Consider the following 22,063-nt stretch of genomic DNA (forward strand, 5'->3'; position numbering starts at 1 on the left):
AAGCACTACCATAAAACTTTGTGTAAAAGTGCAAGAAAGTTTAAGAGGCTTACAAATGACGGCTCACATAACTGCGGTGTTACAAGTCAACCTCGTTCATATCTGTCATCATGAACAATGCTATGGTTTGTGCTGGAGCGAAGCTGCACACAGCTGATATTATCAGAAAAAAATACATACTGATTCGATTACCTTCACACGCAGATTCACACAAAGACGACCAGCTGCATCAGCGAAGTTTAGAGAACAGACAGTGAAACTTAAAAAAGGAAACAGACAGATTTGTGGGAATGCTGGGGCTGGGGAACATTAGTAATTAGAAACACAAAATGTTTCTAAGCATTTGTAAATGTTTGTTGGAGGGTTTAGAGGAGCTGAATCATTTGTGTGAAAGTTAAAGTCAAACACACTCTTAGTGTTTTTAAATCATGCTTTTTATTTGTTCTTGTTTCTAATGTCTCTGTAAAGCACTTTGAATCACCTTGTTGTTGAATTGTGCTATACAAATAAACTTGCCTTGCCTTGCCTTGCCTAGTAGAGAGAGACTGTGTCTGCAGATCAAACAGGTCTCACTGTGATGTCCCTTTAGTCAGACTCTGTCTCTGCTACATTAATGACTGAAAGTTGTCACATTCTTATTTAGTTAATACTCTTTAAACCAGGTGTACACTTTTAGTTTAATACATTATAGATTCTCTGATGAAGAAATACGGTATATATATGTAACCTGATGAAGCGGTATCTAAAATGTTTTTATGTTTGACATACCAAGACTGTTTCACACTGCAGGAGTTGCAGATGATAAAACAAAGACTGTAAAGCGAAGCAGCTTGTTTGCTGTTTATCACTGCCTGTCCATTAGTCAAATTAATATTACTTTTATCAAAAATAATTTCCCGTCTGTATTTGGTCTTCCTCCATAGTCGCCATAGTCACATCATTGTGTTTTGTTGATGTTTCCCCTCCTTGTGATTCACTCAGTGTCCCCATGTCGGTCCCTGTGTGTCGAGCCGTGTCTCTTAGTTTGTATCCTGTTTTATTTGGAAAGTCTCGTGTCCTGTGTTCAGTGTGTTCAGTTTTGCTTTCTCCTGTCTCATCACATCTAATTTGTCCCTGCTGTGTCCTCATGTGTTTCCACTTCCCTTATCATCCCTCTGTGTATATATTGTGTGACTTTCCTTTTGTTCATTGTCCCTACATTGTTTAGTTTCACTTTAGCCATGGCATCATTATGTTCATTTCAGTCAGCTGTTCCCCCGTGTGTTTCCACTTCCCCTGATCACCTCCTGTCTGTATTTAAGTCCTCTGTCTTTCTTTATTCAGTGTCAGGTCGTCTGCGTTGCCTCCCTTCAGGTCTTATCACAGTTGATTCAAAGTTATCACAGTTTTGTCACAGTCAGTTAGTTTTCCTAGTTTGGTTTCAGTTTAGTTTTTGCTACTGCTCATGATGCTTTCATTTTGTATTCACGTTTATAGCCTAAATAAACAGCTTGCCTTTTTTTTCAAAACTTAGTTCTGTCTCCTTCCCTGTCTGCACTTGGGTCCACTTCATCATAACACTGGTGTACCCCACCATGACAGTTATGTCCAAGTTTTCCATGTTCCCAGTGTTTAGTTTCCCCACTTTAGTCTTGGTTAGTTTTCCTTTAGTTTGCTCCTGCCTTTTGTTTTGTTTTGCTCACCAGCCTTGAATAAACGGTTCGCTTTTGGTTAAACTTTTGTTTCCACGCGTCTGCTTCTGGGTCCACACTTCAACCTCCACATAGTCCACAGCCCACACTGTGGCTGGGGTCAGGTCACAGAGTTTTGGACTTTAACTGGCATTTTATGCAAGGTTTCATTATTTTCCTGGAATTTACTTCCCATGTTTTGCTGGCTGTGTGTTATGACTCTGGAAATTATTCTAAAAAATATTAATTTGTGATTGTTTCATGACCAGATCCTACAGACTCTTTACAGTCATTATGGGATGGTTTTACAGGTGGGGGACACTGATATTTTTCCTCCTCATACCAGTGTCACTACTGGTATGAGAAGAGACCAGTAACCTGTACTTGTATCTGACAAAACAATCAGAAACAGATTTTATAAGGGTGGCCTGAGGGCCTGATGTCCTCTAGCAGGCCCTGTACTCACTGACTGGAACCATGCATGATTGACATTTGCCATAGAATACCAGAATTATCAGGCCACCACTGGCAGACTGTGTTTTTCACCCTGAACACATATGACAGATATGAAAGGGTCCAGAGAAGTTGTAACATCGTTCTGCGTGGCCAGTTTGATAGTGGGCCAGTAATGACCCAAGAGGCATATCAGTGGAGGGATAACAACACTGGTCCGGCCGGGTTGAGTCAAACGATGATTTTAATGATCACACGCGTGGGAGATGGACACTGTATGCAGACAGCCTCAGATCTCAAACTGGTGGAGCATTGATCAAACTTTTATAGCCTCTGGTGCCCCCACCTTATCATAAAAGCCTAAACATTCACATGCTTTTCTCTCACACAGCGCCTAAGCTACGACCTTGGCTCCCTGTTTATCTGCTCCTGCTGAGATGGGGCAGAAAACTCCAGCATGCTCTGTTCTCTTCTAATCAGACAAATAAGGCGATGACTTTCTGCGAACAGTATTTCTTATAACATCATAAAACAATATCATTCATCCACAATAAATCAGCAGTCTAATGTAATGCAAATCAGTTTAACTAATGCAATAGTTATCAGCTTCTTCTAATTCAGGAAAATAATGCCAACTAAAACTACCTAATAAGTCACAATCTTTACTTAGGGGTATAACATGGCATAAAATAATATTATAATCTAACACTATGCATTGTATAATAGCCAGTGAGGGGACAGACATGGCAAATGGTGCAACATGTCAGACTGTGGGATTATACATTTGTTAGTTTTTCTAATGGCCTCTTCAAAAGGTAAGTTTTATTCCATATTGTCATTTTTGGTTTTTTAAGTTATTTATTGTGACAGGAAAACAAAACAAAACAAGAAGCTCCTAAAAAGGTCATAAATGTGAGAACTTTTCCAAAGAAATCTCAGTCAGTTATGCCTGAGATAGAGAGATGATTATAACAGAGTAAAGATAGCATTAAAATGTTGGTGACAGAAGTAATGCTAAAATCTCAACAAGCCAAAGTTACATACATGCTAAAGGGAAAGATCAAGCAGTACTGAAATGAAGAAGTGGGCATTACGGGGCTTCCCCAGTGAAATAACTGAACTTGGAGCACAAAATAATAAATAACATACCAGTAATGCGCGGAGGGAAGGCTTCTGAGAAAATGTATAAGTTCACAGGGAATTTCTACAATAGCACGAGTTAGATGTGGGCAGATTGATGCAGTTATCAATAGTATTGATACCAATGCTGGTATTGTTACTGGAGATATACTACTGCAATAGGATTGGTACTTTGTTTCTGTCCTGTAAGTTCAGTATGTACCTCAGTGAATTCTGTTATGTAGTTGTTGTTTTTTTTTTTTAAATGAAACATAAAACACGGACTATGAAAGCCTCTTATTTTGTTTGTGCAGCTCTAACAACAGTGATACAAGCACAGCAGACTGTGCTGGCTGCAGTGGGAGAAGATGCTGAATTCAGCTGTCAGCTCTCGGAGACTAAATACATCCTTCAGGTCACATGACAGAAAATCTTACAAGATGTGGAGACAAATGTTGACACCTACAGCTTTACTGAATTTTCAAAATGCAGAAAAAAATGATTGAGTTTGCTGATTAAAACACTGATGAAACTCTGCACTGGGAAGTTTTTGTACTTTACTTGGTACAGTTGATCATTCTAACATGCCTTGGAATGTCCCACAAGGAAGGGAGATTCTTCCTTCCTTCGGGGACATTTGAGTTTTCAATAATTTGGCTATTGTACGACGTTGTTTCAATACGTGGTACAATAGCCAGTGGGGACACAGAGACGTGCACCATGTCAGACTGTGGGATTCTGTGTTTGTTTTTTCTTTTTATGGCCTTTTCAAAAGGTAAGTTTTATTCCGTATTGTTGTTTTTGTTTTTTAAAGTTATTTATTGTGACAAGAGAAAAAAAAAGAAAACAAGAACCTTCACTCGTAATAATTAAAAATTGATCCTAAAATGTGAGAACTTTTCTCTGAAGTGACAAAGAGATTGTCTTTAGACAGAATTAGAGGGAGATACAATTACTGAAGAGTTTAGATTTTGTTTGAATGAGTGACAAAACGTTTCTCCCACTGAACACTCAGCCTAATAAAAAAGAACAAAATCAACTTTCTGTGTCATGAGTTGTTCATCATTCAGATTAATGAGACTGTTTTGAGAGCTGTGTGAAAACAGCTTTAGACTGTTTTGTTAAAGGTTGCCCCATGCCTATTCATATTACGATGAAAGCAATAGATAAACCACATGTTTGTGTGTTATGTATGTATGGTTGGTAAATTAACAAAAATTGGGTTGTATGTGGCCTACAATGTAAAAGACGTTTCACAACCCCAATGTAGTTAAAAACAAGAAGGCACTCATTTCCATTAGACAGAGATGGAGTTCAGGTCATAAGTAGTTTACTGACAATTATTTAACATTTGAAATGAAAAGATCCGTCAGTCCATTCACATATATACTGTTCAGAGAAGGAATGTAGTTTAGAGCAAAGTGTAGTAGTGTGAAGTGGCTAAACACACTCACCAATTGTTCTAAAATAAACAATTTATCAAAACATTAACAGTCTTTCACACATACATACGGTTTATACACTATTTTAAAAAGAAGGGGTTGAAGACCTGATTGATTACAAAAAGTCTATTAAAATGTTCTGGGTAACCACAGAAATCTTAGTCAGTTATGTCTGAGAGAGAATGTTTATGACAGAAGTAATGCCAAAATCTCAACAAACCAAAGTTACATACATGCTAAAGAGAAAGATCAAACTGTGCTGAAATTAGGAAGTGGGCAATATAGGGCTTCCCCAGTGAAATAACTGGTCTGAAATAATTGAGGCACAAATTAATAAATGACATACTAGTAATCCACAGAAGGGGAGGCCTCTGGGAAAATGTAGAAAATCAATGGGAATTTCTACAGTAGCACGAGTTACCAGTCAATACCAGTCCTGGTATTGGTTATGTTGAAGTGATGGGTTTTATAATTCATTTTTGGTCCACTGAAGGGATTGTTTTGTAGCCCCAATATTGATATTTTGTAAATAAAAAATATGACCTCAATTAAACCTTTAAATTCCCTGCACTTGTCATAGATATCTACATGATGTCCAAAAAATATACATCAAGTCCAAGGTTCTAATGTTGAACGCCATATTGATGTCCAGCTTAAATCATGGTTGGACCTCCAAATTGTTGGAAAAGTTCAAATGCAGTACAGACCTCCAGAATTGGTCATGGACCAACAGAACCAATATAGACTCGATCTGTACATCTATCTGACTTTCTTTGTTTAGTTGGTAGCTAACTGAATTGTCTTACTTTTTTTTTTATAGATGAAAGAAAATGTCCCTGAAACATACAGTATGAAACAATGAGTGTCAGGTTTATATTTATAGTCTACATCACATTTAAGTGGTACCCATATGTCAATTTGTTTGAGCCTAAAACACAGACTACTCCATGACCCGAATTATTGTTTAATCCTTCCCATCAATACCTCTCAGTTCCACATCTCTAACTCATGTTATTCTCCATGCAGCTCTAACAGCAGTGGTCCAAACACAGCAGACTGTGCTGGCAGCAGTGGGAGAAGATGCTGAATTCAGCTGTCAGCTCTTGGACACTAAAGACGTCCTTCAGGTCACATGGCAGAAAATCTCACGTGATGTGGAGACAAATGTTGCCACCTACAGCAAGTACTATGGTCAGAGAGTGAATGATGGCTTTAACGATAAAGTCAAGTTTAAATACACTGGACTACAGAACTGCTCCATAGTCATCAGGAATGTGACGGAGCAGGATGAAGGATGCTATCACTGTCTGTTTAACACTTATCCTGAAGGCTCCTTCACTGGTAGAACCTGCTTCCAAGTCTATGGTAAGAACTTTTGCATTAATGTGTTTAAATGTGCTAGAAACTGATTTCCTTTCAACAACATATTCCTTGCAATATCTCCTGATCCTTCACAGAGCTGCATGAACCTGCTGTTGATGTCAGAGAGTCAAACTCTGCTGAAGAGTGGGTTGTTTCCTGTTCAGCCACTGGTCGACCTGCTCCCACTGTAACACTCTCACAACAACACCTCAGCTTCTCACAGTACAACACTGTCAGTGTGTCCAACACCAACGCTACATTCACTGTCACCACTACAGCTGTGCTCTCAGGTTCACGTAAACACAGCACACAGGTGGGATGTGCAGCACGAGTGCTCTCTGCTCCTCACAGAGAGGTGATGGAGACGATTCCTGAGGTCCAAAAAACATCTGTTGGTGGTGAGAAACTCTTTCTGTATACCACAGACTAGACTAGAGACGGATGATACTTGGGTAAATTTGACTGGGATCTAATAACAATGACTTCAGTACTTCATGAGTGATGTATTATTGTTGGTCAGCGTCACGTTTTTCTGTTTTTTTCACAGATTTTCCCTCAATCACTGTAATAGCTGCAGCAGTGCTGGTGTTGGGTTTGTCTTTTTCTCTTGCTCCACTATGCTGCTTGAAGAAAAGTTACCTTTTCATTTTCTAGTATGTCGTTTTGTAATGTGTCTTATCTTATTAACATGATAGTGATTTATTGATTCTAACCCTAAATCTATCCAGTAATGTCTGCACATATTTTCAGTACTGATTTTAAAGTGTTTTAATCCTTCTGTCACTCAGGGAACCCAATAAGGATTCAAATACTTCAAAAGTCAACCAATGACATTGATGTGTAAGACTATTTAATAATTCTTTATTGTTTATATTTCATTTATTCATTCATTCTTTGCACTGTGATTTAACCCATCTTTGTGTAAAGCAGGGGTGTCAAACTCCAGGCCTTGAGAGCCAGCGTCCTGAAGCTTTTAAATGTATCTCTGCTGCAACACACCTGAATAAAATTATTAGGTCATTAGCATGACTCTACCCTACTCAAGTAAATTTAAATAAATGTAAGTACATACCACCAGGTAGCTCCACTCGTACCCAGTGTAACGGGAAGTGAGAGGGTTAGGTTTTGGCGCTTTGAATGTTCAGTTGTGTGATGCAGCGATTAACGTTTGAGTAAAATATTGGGCTCCCTCGTGTCTTCCCTACATTCCTCCACAATGTCCGTTTTTGCAAAAATGTACTTCTAGAAGTACTTTTATTGCACGATGTTCATTCACTCATGAGCTGCTGCAACATGAATCAAATGGCTGAACTGCCACCTTGGCGTGCAGTCAAGTTCTACAGTCTGCTAATGATCTAATAATAAGTATTAATATTCCTCACTCACCTTACTAAATGTTTGTGAACACAGCCAGAAACATTTGCATCACAAACACAGACTAGTGTTTATTAGCAGAAGCTTTTGGGTGGTTGCTCTCAAACCTGTGTACAAGTTGAAGCATTAATGGTCCCTTCACTGATTTCCAGGTATCCAATGTCAGGGCTAACAGATGGATTCAGACGCAGGCAGCGTTCTGGCAAGCAAAGGGTTGACAATTTATTAACACAGAAGGGAAACCACAGTGATGTGTATATACAGTGAATGGGGCAGGGCTTCAGGGCTCCAGGGGAAGGAATCCACACTCGCTCCCCACTCGGCCCAAACTCCGCCACTCCTCTTCTTACGCACACTCGCTTCTCCACAGCCACTCTCGCTCCAATTTCCACTTATGTTGACACACACAGGGATCACAGGTCAGGGTCCGCCACCAGTTCCGGGGAGATCTAAACACAAAGAGTCCAATTAGATCAATACGCCACACAACACTGAGAGAGTTTGTCTTAGGAGAGCTGAGAGCACGAACATGGGAGGTTCAACGTTCCAGTGCCGAATACTCCGTGCCGCAGCGTTAAATAGGCAAGGGGGACGCCGCCTGATCAGCAACAGGTGTAGAAATCACCGCAGATACGTGGGCCAAGGGTGAGAGCCCACAATGAGCTCCACCCAGGGAAGCAGGAGAGAAAACAAAACAAACCTGTGGCCAACATGAGCGAGCCGGAGAGGCACAGGGACCATGACAGCCAATACCAAGTGCACAAGTTCACCCCAGATGGTTCCTCTTCTCTGTAACTTGGAGGATGTGGAGTAGGCTGTATTTTAATCAAAGACATATCAATCAATCAATCAATCAATCAATCAATAACCATGTCTAAAAACAACACAGGTTGACCAAAGTGCTGTACACAGTAAAAGAAAAAGTAAAAAGTAGAAACAAATACAGTGGGGCAAAAAAGTATTTAGTCAGTTACCGATTGTGCAAGTTCCCCCACCTAAAATGATGACAGAGGTCAGTAATTTGCACCAGAGGTACACTTCAACTGTGAGAGACAGAATGTGAAAAAAAAATCCATGAATCCACATGGTAGGATTTGTAAAGAATTTATTCGTAAATCAGGGTGGAAAATAAGTATTTGGTCAATAACAAAAATACAACTCAATACTTTGTAACATAACCTTTGTTGGCAATAACAGAGGTCAAACGTTTACTATAGGTCTTTACCAGGTTTGCACACACAGTAGCTGGTATTTTGGCCCATTCCTCCATGCAGATCTTCTCGAGAGCAGTGATGTTTTGGGGCTGTCGCCGAGCAACACGGACTTTCAACTCCCGCCACAGATTTTCTATGGGGTTGAGGTCTGGAGACTGGCTAGGCCACTCCAGGACTTTCAAATGCTTCTTACGGAGCCACTCCTTTGTTGCCCGGGCGGTGTGTTTTGGATCATTGTCATGTTGGAAGACCCAGCCTCGTTTCATCTTCAAAGTTCTCACTGATGGAAGGAGGTTTTGGCTCAAAATCTCACGATACATGGCCCCATTCATTCTGTCCTTAACACGGATCAGTCGTCCTGTCCCCTTGGCAGAAAAACAGCCCCATAGCATGATGTTTCCACCCCCATGCTTCACAGTAGGTATGGTGTTCTTGGGATGCAACTCAGTATTCTTCTTCCTCCAAACACGACGAGTTGAGTTTATACCAAAAAGTTCTACTTTGGTTTCATCTGACCACATGACATTCTCCCAATCCTCTGCTGTATCATCCATGTGCTCTCTGGCAAACTTCAGACGGGCCTGGACATGCACTGGCTTCAGCAGCGGAACACGTCTGGCACTGCGGGATTTGATTCCCTGCCGTTGTAGTGTGTTACTGATGGTGACCTTTGTTACTTTGGTCCCAGCTCTCTGCAGGTCATTCACCAGGTCCCCCCGTGTGGTTCTGGGATCTTTGCTCACCGTTGTCATGATCATTTTGACCCCACGGGATGAGATCTTGCGTGGAGCCCCAGATCGAGGGAGATTATCAGTGGTCTTGTATGTCTTCCATTTTCTGATGATTGCTCCCACGGTTGATTTTTTCACACCAAGCTGCTTGCCTATTGTAGATTCACTCTTCCCAGTCTGGTGCAGGTCTACAATACTTTTCCTGGTGTCCTTCCAAAGCTCTTTGGTCTTGGCCATGGCGGCGTTTGGAGTCTGACTGTTTGAGGCTGTGGACAGGTGTCTTTTATACAGATGATGAGTTCAAACAGGTGCCATTCATACAGGTAACGAGTGGGGGACAGAAAAGCTTCTTACAGAAGACGTTACAGGTCTGTGAGAGCCAGAGATTTTCCTTGTTTGAGGTGACCAAATACTTATTTTCCACCCTGATTTACGAATAAATTCTTTACAAATCCTACCATGTGAATTCATGGATTTTTTTTTCACATTCTGTCTCTCACAGTTGAAGTGTACCTCTGGTGCAAATTACTGACCTCTGTCATCATTTTAAGTGGGGGAACTTGCACAATCGGTGGCTGACTAAATACTTTTTTGCCCCACTGTACACACAATGAACAAAACAAAAAATAATCCCAAATTTCGTTTTTTTTCCTGAAGGGGTCAAACACTTTTATGCAAGAATGACAGCGAGGTGAAAAACCTTCACTCGCAAGAAAACTCGAGCTGTGACTCATAGTACGAACACACACCTCACAGTAACACACTTTGTTTAATGTGAACTTTTTGCCAAGCTAGCTAATCCTGACCAACACACCAGACACAGAAGATAAAGGAACGATGTTTTACTGTTAGAGACAGAAAGGTTAAAACATTTTGGCAGAGGGCTAAAAGGGGCTAAAATTACCCAAAAAGAAATTCCATTTGACCAAAAACACTTAATTTTTAAAAAATTAAGTATATAGTTATGAATAATGAACAAATAATTAACAAACTGGGGTTTATAAATCGTGTAACACATCCTTATGGTAAGAAATTTTACCTTAATGCGTTACATGTGTTAGAAGTCAATGTATCTTTAACAATATGCTCCTTATTTTATATCTCCTGATCCTTCACAGAGCTGCATGAACCTGTTGTTGATGTCAGAGAGTCAAACTCTGCTGAAGAGTGGGTTGTTTCCTGTTCAGCCACTGGTCGACCTGCTCCCACTGTAACACTCTCACAACAACACCTCAGCTTCTCACAGTACAACACTGTCAGTGTGTCCAACACCAACGCTACATTCACTGTCACCACTACAGCTGTGCTCTCAGGTTCACGTAAACACAGCACACAGGTGGGATGTGCAGCACGAGTGCTCTCTGCTCCTCACAGAGAGGTGATGGAGACGATTCCTGAGGTCCAGCAGACGTCAGATTATCAGTGATGGTGAGAAACTGAGATGCAATAACAATGCATTGTGCTAGTATGCATTTTCTCTTTGATCAATAATTGATGTATTCATTTTGATCAGTGTCACATTTTTCCTGCTTTTTCAAGTTTCCTCCTGGATCATTGTATTAGCTGCAGTATTGGTGATGATGGTCTTTGTCAGTGTTGCTGCTCTGCAGTAGGCTACTCTTTAAAGAAAAAGACCAGATAACTTTCATTTTTCATTTCTTGTCATTTTTTTCTACACCAAAATCTATCCAATAATATCTGCTTAACATTTTCTACTTGTGATTTAGTTATTAATTCTTTGCTTCATGATTCAATCGGTCTTTGTCTAGTATTAAATTTTATGTCTCCCATTTAATCCCACTGGCTTTAAAGTGTTTCACCAGATTTTTACGAAGTATTTCCAGTCTTTTGTTGTCTCTGTCCCAAATGTTCTGAAATGTGTTGCATGTATTAAAAGAAGTTGGACCAAAAAATGTACTATGTACTTATAAACTTACATTTATGAAAGCTGAACAAACATTGATGTACTTGACTTTTGTAACAGTGAAAAGGCGATCTGTTTTTATTGATAAATATATATGTTTGCATTACTGTTATTTAGATTGCCATGTTAGAACGTAGCAAACAACATTGTTTGTTCCTCTATGGTTTCTTTATTTTTACAAATCTAAATGTTTTTGGTCAAAAGATTAATAATTTCATATTGCGGTCAGATGGTCAGCAGTTTTGATGTTTTTGCAGAGATTTTATTTTTTGCAAAATAGCACAAGTAAACATTAAAAGTAGTTCCTAAATCAAGGCATTTATTATTAAGGCGGCCATTATTATGGCCCTGTGTGGAAAAAGTGATTGCCCCCTAAACCTAATAACTGGTTGGGCCACCCTGAGTAGAAACATCTGCAATAAAGCGTTTGGGATAACTGGCAATGAGTCCTTTACGAGGTGCTGGAAGAATTTCTGCCCACTCATCTTTGCAAAATTGTTGTAATTCAGCCACACTGGAGGGGTTTTGAGTATGAACCACCTTTCCAAGGTCACAGCACCTCAATCAGATTCACGTATGAACTTTGGCTAAGCCATTCCAAAGTCTTTCTTTTGTTTTACTTAAGCTGCTTAGAGGTGGACTTGTTGGTGTGCTTTGGATCAAGTGCACTTCAGCTTGTGGTCGTGAACAGATGGCCAGACATTCTCCTTCAGGATCCCAGAAACTGGATTCTGTTCATCTTGACGTTGCATCTCCAGACTGAGAGATCTCAATTACTTTGTTTCTTATTTGCTTCTGAATTTCCTTGGATTGCGCCATGATGTGTAGTTTTTGAGGATCTTTTGGTCTACTCTACTTTGTCAGACAGGTCCTGTTTAAGTGATTGATTCAGCACAGGTTTGGCAGTAATCGGGCCTGGCTATGACTATGGAAAAATTGTATATTTTCTATTGATAAATGCAAATATTTTATGTCTGTTATGTGCATTGCCGTGTGGAGAATATAAGGAAAACAATTGTGTGGTTTACATTGTTTCTTCCTCTTAGATTTCTTGATTTTTTTTAAAAATTGCAATAACTTTATGTTAATTTCAGTGCACTTTCACATTTCTTTAAATTCAAACTACAGTCCTGTGAATAACTAGAAACACTTCTAGCAGCACAAATGTGAGGTAATTGTTTTCTGCTTGACTTTATCAGTCTCTCATATTGTTGTGGAGGAATGTTGGCCCACTCTTCATTACAACGTTGCTTCAGTTCTTTGAGGTTTGTGGGCATTTATTTAAGCACAGCTCTCTGAATGTCCCAGGTTGAGGTCTGGACCTTGCTTTTCAGCTATTCTGCTGTAGATTTGCTGCTGTGTTTGGGATCATTGTTCGACTGCAAGACCTAAACTTTACCTATTAAACAGTTAACTCTGTATTTTACACTTTATGTGAATATTGTTGCAGATTTCAATTATTAATGTTTTTATAACTTTGTTCTTTCTTATATTTAATATTATACAATATTTATACTTCATGTCTCTGTCTTCTTTTGAACACTCCAGCACAGCATCACTATAACTTTGTCCTCACTGACAATAAAGCTGTTTTATATATTTCATTGCAAATGTTTCAAGCAATTTGTAGCTGTATCTTAAGATATTTTGTTAATAATATAGTATTTTATATTGTTTTTTTCCCCATATTTGAGAAATATTTAACATGTAAAAGTCTGTTTATGTACAATTTGGTGATATTAGCCCTGATTATTGGAGGAACTTGTACATGAAGCAGATTTCTGAGACTTCAGATTTGAAGGTTGTTGTCATATAATCTAAATGATGGCAGATTAACGTTCCCTACCTCTGTCCTACAACCACAGGACTCCTTTGCATTCGACTGATAGAAATTTCAAGCTCAGTGTTAATGAAGATTTCAAAGGCCTTAGTGCAGGGGTAGGGAACGTCTAAAACCTGCAGGGACACCGGCCCTCGAGGCCTGGAGTTCCCTACCGCTGCCTTAGTGTGAAAGGAATGAAGCTGTAGCGCCTCCCAGTGGTTGAAAAGAGGTACACAAGAGGTTTTTGCAACCTGCTGTTTAATGAAGGTAATCAGCTGGGACAAAGGTACATTATGAGAATAATATCTCTGACAAACCTCTACCTCAATTAAAAGATGCATTTTGATTTACATGAATGCATTTCATCTTCTCTGCAAAGGCTACACAACCTTCTTTGCCATTTGAGTGTGTCCAGTCCAGCTGAAACCAGCTCATTACTGATGGCATGAAAACGATCTGTGAGGTAACATTTTTACTGTCATTCATTCCTGTTGAAAACTTGTCACGTGTTTGCTTAGGTTCTTCTCAGTAATCCTCCCGTATCCTGTGTAAAAACTACCCGAGCTTAAAGTATACAGACTGCCGGGAGGGGCGAGACGGGAATTTTCATTGCATATATATATATATTAAAATACAGATAGCAGCAGCCACGAAAACATAGGCAAGAGAGAGCATAGCAGTGTCGTAGATGTAGCCAAATAAGACAGATAAATTAAGATGGAAAATCCCCAAAACAAAACCCAATCTTTAGTGTGGGAGCATTTCCATGTCATTCCCAAAGGTGTAATTATTTTCAGCGACTGCAAACTGAACACAAACTTTTCATAACTGAGTTTGTTTCTTCAGTTGTATTTTGGTAATGCTGTTGTACAGCAGGGAAGCAAACACAAGTGCTAACGCTAACAACATCCAATCAGGATTTATTGGTTAGATCAAAGCTAACATCTGCATTACATGTGAGCACTACACATGTTATTTAACATATATAACGTATAAGATTTTTACATCTTTCTCTTTCCCTCGAGAAGAACTGCTAAAACTGTAGAAATAACATTACAGAAAAGCAGGACACGCTCAAGCAAAACATTATAGAAAGTCTGTCACGGTTCTGGGTCAGTTTGACCCAGTATTTTGAGTTGTCATGTTTTTGCAGGTTTAGTTTAGTTCCATGTGTCATTTTCTGTCTCTCTCTCTACGTCGAGTCTGCGTCTTAGTGTGATGGTTTCTTGTTCCTGTTTTATTGTGAAGGTCTGCGTCTCATGTGAGTGTGTTCAGTTTTACCTCTGTCTCGTCTTGGTGATTATTCCCAGCTGTGTCCACCACCTGTGTGTAATTCCCCTGTGTTTCTCTGTGTATTTAAGTCGTGTCCTCTGTCATTGTAGTTGCTGGTCCGTCTGTGTATCCACCATGTCTCACCCGTGTGGTCTCCCTGCTGTCCATCTCCTCTGCTCGTTCTTGTCCAGGTTTGTGCTCTGTAGTTTAGTTGTTTCCAGTCTAGTTTAGTTCGTGCTCCATTTGCTGTTTGTCCATATTTATTTTTGTGTTCAATAAACCACCTTCACTTCTCCACTACTGCCTGCGATTGGATCCTCATTTATTATTTTCACACGGCTCTCCTCACCCGCCGTGACAGTACGGACCAGCCAGATATGGATCCAGCGGCAGTCACCCCACCTAGGGAGCTTCAGGAGGCCGTTATCGACTCTGCTTCTAAATTGATTTACCAGCTATTAGAGCATGAGGGAGAAGTGTCTCTTTACACTGTGGAAGCCAACCTACAACACCTTATTTCCAGTTACCCCTGGTTATTGGACTCACTGCGTCCGCTCGTACAGAATTTTGTTCTTCACGAGCTTCACCTACACCCCCCCGCAGCTACCGCTCGCCTGCTCATGCAGTGATATCATCAGTGACAAGTCAGGTGATAGAGGCTAATGCAAAATGGTGTTTCAGTGAGGCAGAATTTATTATGACAATACATTTTTTTTTAAATACTCAGTATGAATTAAACAGGTTAAAGGTCAATGCTCTGTTGTAATATAAAGACAAAATGATTGACAGCAGCCCAGCAATATCAGTAAAACACAAATTAGCCACATGGTGCAATGTAAGGAGCTCTGTGATTGGTTAGGAAAGGACAGACTGGCCACCTCGATTTTTCTTCACTGCACATTGATCCATAGCTTTGCTCTGTAAAGGCTAACAAAGTGCTTTTGCTTTACAAAGACATTCAGCGTCGGTATTCACTCTTTTAAAATGCCACTGAACACTGGAGTGAAATGGAGCCCTGATCCTCAGAGTTTTATTGTTGCTAACATTTCTTATAGATAGCACAGATAGTGCCCCACTGCAGTAATCACTCATGTCTAGATATTCCTGTTAAAAAGGAGTTTTTCCTCCCCACTGTAACATGGCAAACATAGCAAACGGATAATCCAGCTGAAGCTTCAGACAGCCGTCAGACAGTGAAACACTGCCATCTGCTGGACGCGAATAACACAGACGCTGAAGGAAAAGCACTCAGAAGGAAAAGCACGCACACTTGGAAGACTTGACCATTTGCACAAAATGAATGGCTGACACTGGACAGATGAGAGAATGTGGATGGTCACACCCTCGTGCATTAAAGAGGGCTTTCAGTTCATTGAAAACACAAAACCAAACACACAAAAGACACAATGAGACAGCTGATCAGTTTGCTTCACTAAATCATCGACACAAGCCGTGTTGTAGAGGGTACTGCAGCCGTGGCAGGTTATCATCTTAATGTGGCCCTGACACTCCATCGTACGCCACAAAGCTGTGAATAAATGAAAAGCAAAGAGGCATCATCACTAACATAATAACTGTAGAAGTTATCCCGCTGCATTACATTTATCAGGATATCGTAATAAATGCTCATCATATGTTGCTTTGACCCATCATTGTTGTCATTAATATCGGTACGTGACACTGGACACTTCCTGTCATTCATATGTCCTGACTTTGTGATCAGTGTAGCAGCTTGAAAATAACTGCTTGGTTAACAGCAGGTGTACAGGCAGGTGCTCTGATCAAATAACATGTTTGGCTAAAGAAACAGAAAATAAAAACATGTAAATAGGAACACCCACATCTCTACTTCTTCTTCTATTTTCCATTTCACACTTACAAAAAAGTTCTCCTGCGTAGGTGTTGAGACAAATATATGTCAATTTAATACTTCAGACAGGCCCCAGAGCAGGTCTGAACAATTAGTCCACTTAAAATAAAAACTGCAATTTGAAACCATGCAATTAGCAATTTTGCAAAGAAAACTTGGCTAGGCTAAGCTAAGCTAACTGTTAGACAAAGTAGAGGAGTTGGAAGAGTAAAGGATTCTGGTTAACTCCAGTTCAACTTAACATTAAATTAAACTGACAAATATCATGTTTATATTCATATCTTAGTCTTCTGATGAGCTCTATCTTATAAATCTATTAGACTCAGACGAGGTCGGCACAGGGACAGGCCTCGGGGGTCCAGGCCCACCTGGTGAAGTCCTTCTTCCCCAACATCTTCTGATGTACTTCATTTATACATTTTGGTAATGAAGTACTTAAACTACCACCTCACTGATTAGTTATTGCAGTGTGAGCTCAGTTCAATTAATCAGGTCACAGTAGTTTAGCACTTCTACAGCAATCATGCAACCAGCATGACTGAGGAGGACACTGGGTGGACGGGCTTTGCAGGTCAGACTTTGAAACTATCTTTTATTGTCATTACGCCAAAAGCAGTGAAATTATATGCTGTCCCATTCAGTGCAAATAAAGAATCTGTGTTTACTGACAGGACAAAGCACTGAACATGATTTCATCTGTTAACCTGGACAAATTCCAAAACAATTCCTTATTATTTCTTTTTCTTAAGTAAAACCAGTAAAAGCTTCTACTTCAAAAATATGGACTTAACACTGAGATCCTGATATTTTAGACCAGTTGAATTTAGATGATCTTTTTTAGTTCGTTCAGTTTGCTGGTTCTAACGACGACGGTCTTCATCAGTTTTAATGTCACTGTGACTCATATCTCTGCATGGCTGTTTTGTTCTGAGTGCACTGTGACAATGAAGTTAAGATCCGGTGATCAGCACAGCAGCCTGGGAGTGACTGCTTGGTTAACGACAAGGTTTACAAGACCTGATCAAATGTCACACTGGAAATATTTTGCAAGTGAAACAGCAAAAATGTAAATATGTTAACTGGACCACCTACATTGTTTCGAGAGCAGGGGTGAACTAAAGAGTGCGACCCATCACTTCAGTTTCAGCATATAATTTCTATTTAACACTCAAAAAAATCTGTTGTACAAGTATTAAAAATATATTCACAAATGGAATTGACATGCCTGAGATGAAAACCTTACTCATACAAGTTGTCAGGTAAAGTCTATAGCACTGTTACATCTAAATATGGACACTGAGCTGGGACGATGTCACAGATCTGAGCCTCTGCACCTTCACTATACGTTTGTGTATGTCAGGCCTGTCCTGTATCTCTCCACCACCTGATCCAACACACCACCAAATCCTGATCAGCTGATCATCTCTGCTCCTCTAATCACCTGAATATCCAAGTATCCGAAAGTGTCCATCGATCTGGCAATACAATTGTAAAACCGATCATTGACCTGTGCCCTAATGTGTTCTGTGCACTTGTGAACACACTTCCTTATGGAGTACGTTTATTAAGGACACTCTTTCATTAGCACACAGGTTCAATAACACAACAAATAACCTCCAATAAACCTTTTAATAAACTGTCATTGGAGGCTGATGTGTTCTCTCTTGGCTTGTTTTCTTGTTGTGTGCCACACAGAAAATAAATGCATGGTGTCTTAACTCACTGATACGGGGATATCAATGAGCACAGAGTCCAGCCAACGATGGCACAAAGTCAAACCTCCTTCAAGGAAACTGGAGAGTCCAACACTGGCATTGAGGCTACCCCAACAATATCAATATGGTGTAACTTCCTGCTCTAACTCAGGCTCCTTCCCCACAAGAAAGATGATATTTTATGTACTCGAAGTCAGACCTGGAATCTGCGGGTCAGACTTCCTGGGCCCCCGACCCCTGACCTCTGAGATTTTCATGTCTTGTATTTTATAATATTTATCTTTTGTTCTCCTGCCAAAATTGTAAACACTGTCATCATGCCATATTGCACTGTTGTTCGATCAGCTTCATTAAATATACTTTTATATATACTTTTATCCTTTGTTTTGTTATACATCCATTTAAATCCTCATATGAAATTATTACAACCAACTGGTAGTAAAACAAAAATAAAAAGATTGTTCAACATTTTAACTGCAAATGGTCAAAACACTCACTTTATTTGCCAAAAATTATACTTAAAAAGGGGAAAAAAGAAGTGTTAATAGTTTATTTGAAAGGTCAAAATATACCAACACATCTTTTTATTTTAAATCTATTTGTTTGTGCATTAATTTTTTTTCTAAAGCCAGATGTGGAAAAACAGGCTGCATCTACATGCAGGTTCTTGTGGTCAGTGGTCATCATATTTGCATTATCTTTCTGAGTCACAAGCAGGGAAGTGTTAAAGTTTCCTAGAAGTGGTGGGCCAGTGATGTAGGTGTGGATGCAAAGGATTATTTGAGGTGGTGCTGATCAGAAGTATAAAAATCAAAGTGTTCAGATCCAAACACACTTTGTTCCTCTGTGACAGAAGTGAACTAGAACTCACAGCAGCATCTGAACTGCAGAAGAGATCTCTGCTCATCTCCGTCTGCATTCCTCTTTTGGTAAGAACTTATTATGTATCATTTAAAATGATTTTCCTTTTAAAGCTGGGCAGCAGGCTCACGTTGAACATCTCCATAAACTGTCATAATTCTGCTGCTACACTAAACACTGCATTCGGTGAGCACACTAAACTTACGTAAGCTGTATATTTGCACGGTGAGAGACCTGTTTTTGCTGATTTGTGTTCAAATACAACAAGATCTTATTTAAACTGACTGTCAGATGTTGCCTATCCAGTTATGTAATGAACCCACTATATACATGAACCACAGACCCTTCACCACATCTTCATCACCTGCTGTTCCAGACAACCAACTTATACCTGAACCACTGCAGGTTAATCATCATCATTAGTAAAGGAAAAAAAGGTGAGTGTCTTATTATTTTTATTTTGCAGTGTGTCATTGTTACTACAGAGCACACTGAAACATGTGACAGGAAAGAATAACTGAGTGCAGAAAGGCTTTTATATTAAATCGGATTTAAACTTTGTTCTTAATGAACCGGATCTATTATGACCTGGACTTTTATCTATAAAATGGGCTTGTGAAACCCAGAGGAAAACTCTCTCAATATATCTGTAGATATAAATATATATTGATCCAAATCACATCAAGTAAAAAAGGCAAAATGACAAAATTTAAAAAAAGAATAACAAAAAGTATAAATTAAAATACAAAATTTTAAGGCAAAAACAAATATCTTGATGTCTTAATACGATGAATATAAAATATAAAGTAATACAACAAGGTTAAATATCTAAACATTTAAACTACTTCAGCTTTTCAAAGCTTCTTTTTCCAGTTGAAAATGACATCATCACGCCTGAATCTGCTTCCAGGAGCCGTCCAGATCAGGCTTGCTCAGGATATTTAGAAATCGTCCTAACAGTTGAAAAATAAAAAATAAACAGAGAACAAAGTAATATATATGATTAGAAATAAATAAAAAAGAAAACTATAAATAAAACGACTTCTTTCATTTAAAGAAAAAGGTCTATCAGTCCTCTTGTCGTGTGTGTTTGCAGCTCACAAAGACGACTTACTGAGCTTCAGGATCCAAAAGGATGTATCTGCCAAATTCTTAATGTGGAAAAACGTCCATGTGTTTTCTTCTCCAGGAGACGATGAAGACACTGTTTGTCTGCACAATGCTCGTGCTGCTCTTTGCTTCCGGATTTTCCAAAGTGAACAATTTTCAACCAAGCGAGCACCGACCTGAAGAAACACCTTATGAAAAGTTTAGAAGACAGCATGTAGATGCTAAGATGACTGAAAAGCTGTGTAACACAGAAATATCAAATAGGAATATCTACAAACTTGACAACAGTTGTAAGGAAACCAACACATTCATCCTCAGCATTCCAGCAAAGGTCAAATCCATTTGTAGAGGTGATGGGAGCTACGATGAAAATAGCGGCATGACGTATAGTACCGCAACGTTTCACATAATTAAATGTAAGCTAAAGCATCAGGGAGCCAGGAAACCCAGCTGCCAGTATGAAGGCAGGCTTCTCACTAACAGGATCATTGTGGTGAAATGTGAAGGGAAGTTACCTGTGCACTTCGATCGGGACCTTCTGCCCTCTGAGCGCAACGATGGCGAGCAACTATGAGGAAAGAGTGGTGTGGAGGGGGGGCGTGGTCTGCGATGCTGCTGCAGGTGAGATGGATGTACCTGCGCTGCATTTGCTATCACGCCTCGCCAACTTAAAAGGCTTTGTGCTGTCTGAGTTGTTGGTGTTGTGGACGTGTTGGCTGGCAGTCCACAGACAGACTGATTTACACAACTGTGGAAAAAATAAAATTAATAAATAAAATAAATTGGAAAACATAGATGTGTCATTATTTCATATAGATTTCAAATAACATACCATTTGATGTCAACATGGTTTAGTTGCATTTGCAGTGCTCGTGCTGTTATATTCTTATGATTCTGTTCATTTTATGAGTGTATCCTTCAGCCTTGCTTCACATATTTACTGCTGCTTGATCAGCTTTAGTCCTGCTAGCATCAGCACAGGTAGAAACAGATCACACATCAGAGAATCGGCCGTGCATCTAAATGCAAATGGAAACTAAAAATGAAAACATAGATAACTGAGCTGAACTTCATAGATCTGAAAGTTGACCAATGCATACATAGTGCTAAAAATCAGGTATCGGGAAAACACATTATTTTATATTATGCTGAAGTCAATTGTTATCCTTTTTTAAAACTATATCATATAATAAAGTCTGTTTTGAAGTTTACTATGGTAAAAAAAATATTTTAAGGCTCTTCAGATATACTGTAACTTCATAGGTATGAACCATCAAAGCATTTTCATCATGAATATAAAACTTCATTAGGTAGATCTGTTCAAATACTCATTAATGCAAATATCTGATCAGCCAATCACATGGCAGCAACTCAATGCAGGTGTAAAAGGTGAGGTCTAAAAAGAACCTTTAAGAAAATATGAATCATCTTAATCAGTCTTTAATTATGAAGCAATGGCCTAACTCCCTCTGACAAACAGACCTGTGGCAAAATTTATAAACCACTTTTGACTTTTTCCAAGGTGAACATTGTCTGGCAGCAGGTGCCCTTCCCCTCCCAGATCACGGTTCATATCTGATTTTCAGCTCTAAAGTTTATTTTTCTCTTCATAACAACTGTGCAAAGGATGATTTCTGAGGATGATGACTCATTGAAAATGCTTGGATGCTGACAATTATGCAGAGTCAGGCATGGAAAGGCTGCTCTTTGTGACAGGTGGGTGCTGTCATACATGGGTGTAGCTGCCAGCTGTCCTCGAGGCTTCACCTCTGCTAAACGTGTGTCTCTGAACTTGACCTGGTCTCATAAACTCTCCTGTGATTTTTATTTTGCATCCTTGGTTATTCAAATGAATGATTAATATATTAATATAAATCTATACAGATTTGTCCACACTGGATATGACAGTAAGAGTTAGTAAAGCTCTGTTAACGTGTCCCTCTACAGCCTGTTGTTTCTTAGTTTCACCAGTGAAACTGAATTAAAAACAAAAATAGATGACATATTGTCGCCTAGGCAACCACCAAGCTCCCAGTGCCTACAGACATTCACTAAAACATGCTGGTCATTGGATCGTTTGAATAAATACCTTTAACTAAATATCAATGTTTTCGACATGTCTTA

At 39.4% G+C, this 22,063-nt stretch overlaps 1 protein-coding gene across 1 annotated transcript; it reads left to right on the forward strand.

The window, feature by feature from the left end:
- The first annotated feature begins 3,885 nt into the window (after nucleotides 1–3,885).
- Nucleotides 3,886–10,978, forward strand: LOC146577777 (OX-2 membrane glycoprotein-like). Its single transcript, XM_085267709.1, has 4 exons — nucleotides 3,886–4,017; nucleotides 5,711–6,049; nucleotides 10,484–10,781; nucleotides 10,906–10,978. The coding sequence occupies exons 1-4, from the start codon at nucleotides 3,963–3,965 to the stop codon at nucleotides 10,976–10,978; spliced, it is 765 nt and encodes a 254-aa protein (XP_085123835.1). The 5' UTR covers nucleotides 3,886–3,962.
- Nucleotides 10,979–22,063: the final 11,085 nt, after the last annotated feature.

This window comes from Mchenga conophoros, linkage group LG3, assembly GCF_057382185.1.
Source record: "Mchenga conophoros isolate Kocher_MC1m ecotype Shallow Benthic linkage group LG3, M_conophoros_male_GT1.1, whole genome shotgun sequence".
Lineage (NCBI taxonomy): Eukaryota > Metazoa > Chordata > Actinopteri > Cichliformes > Cichlidae > Mchenga > Mchenga conophoros.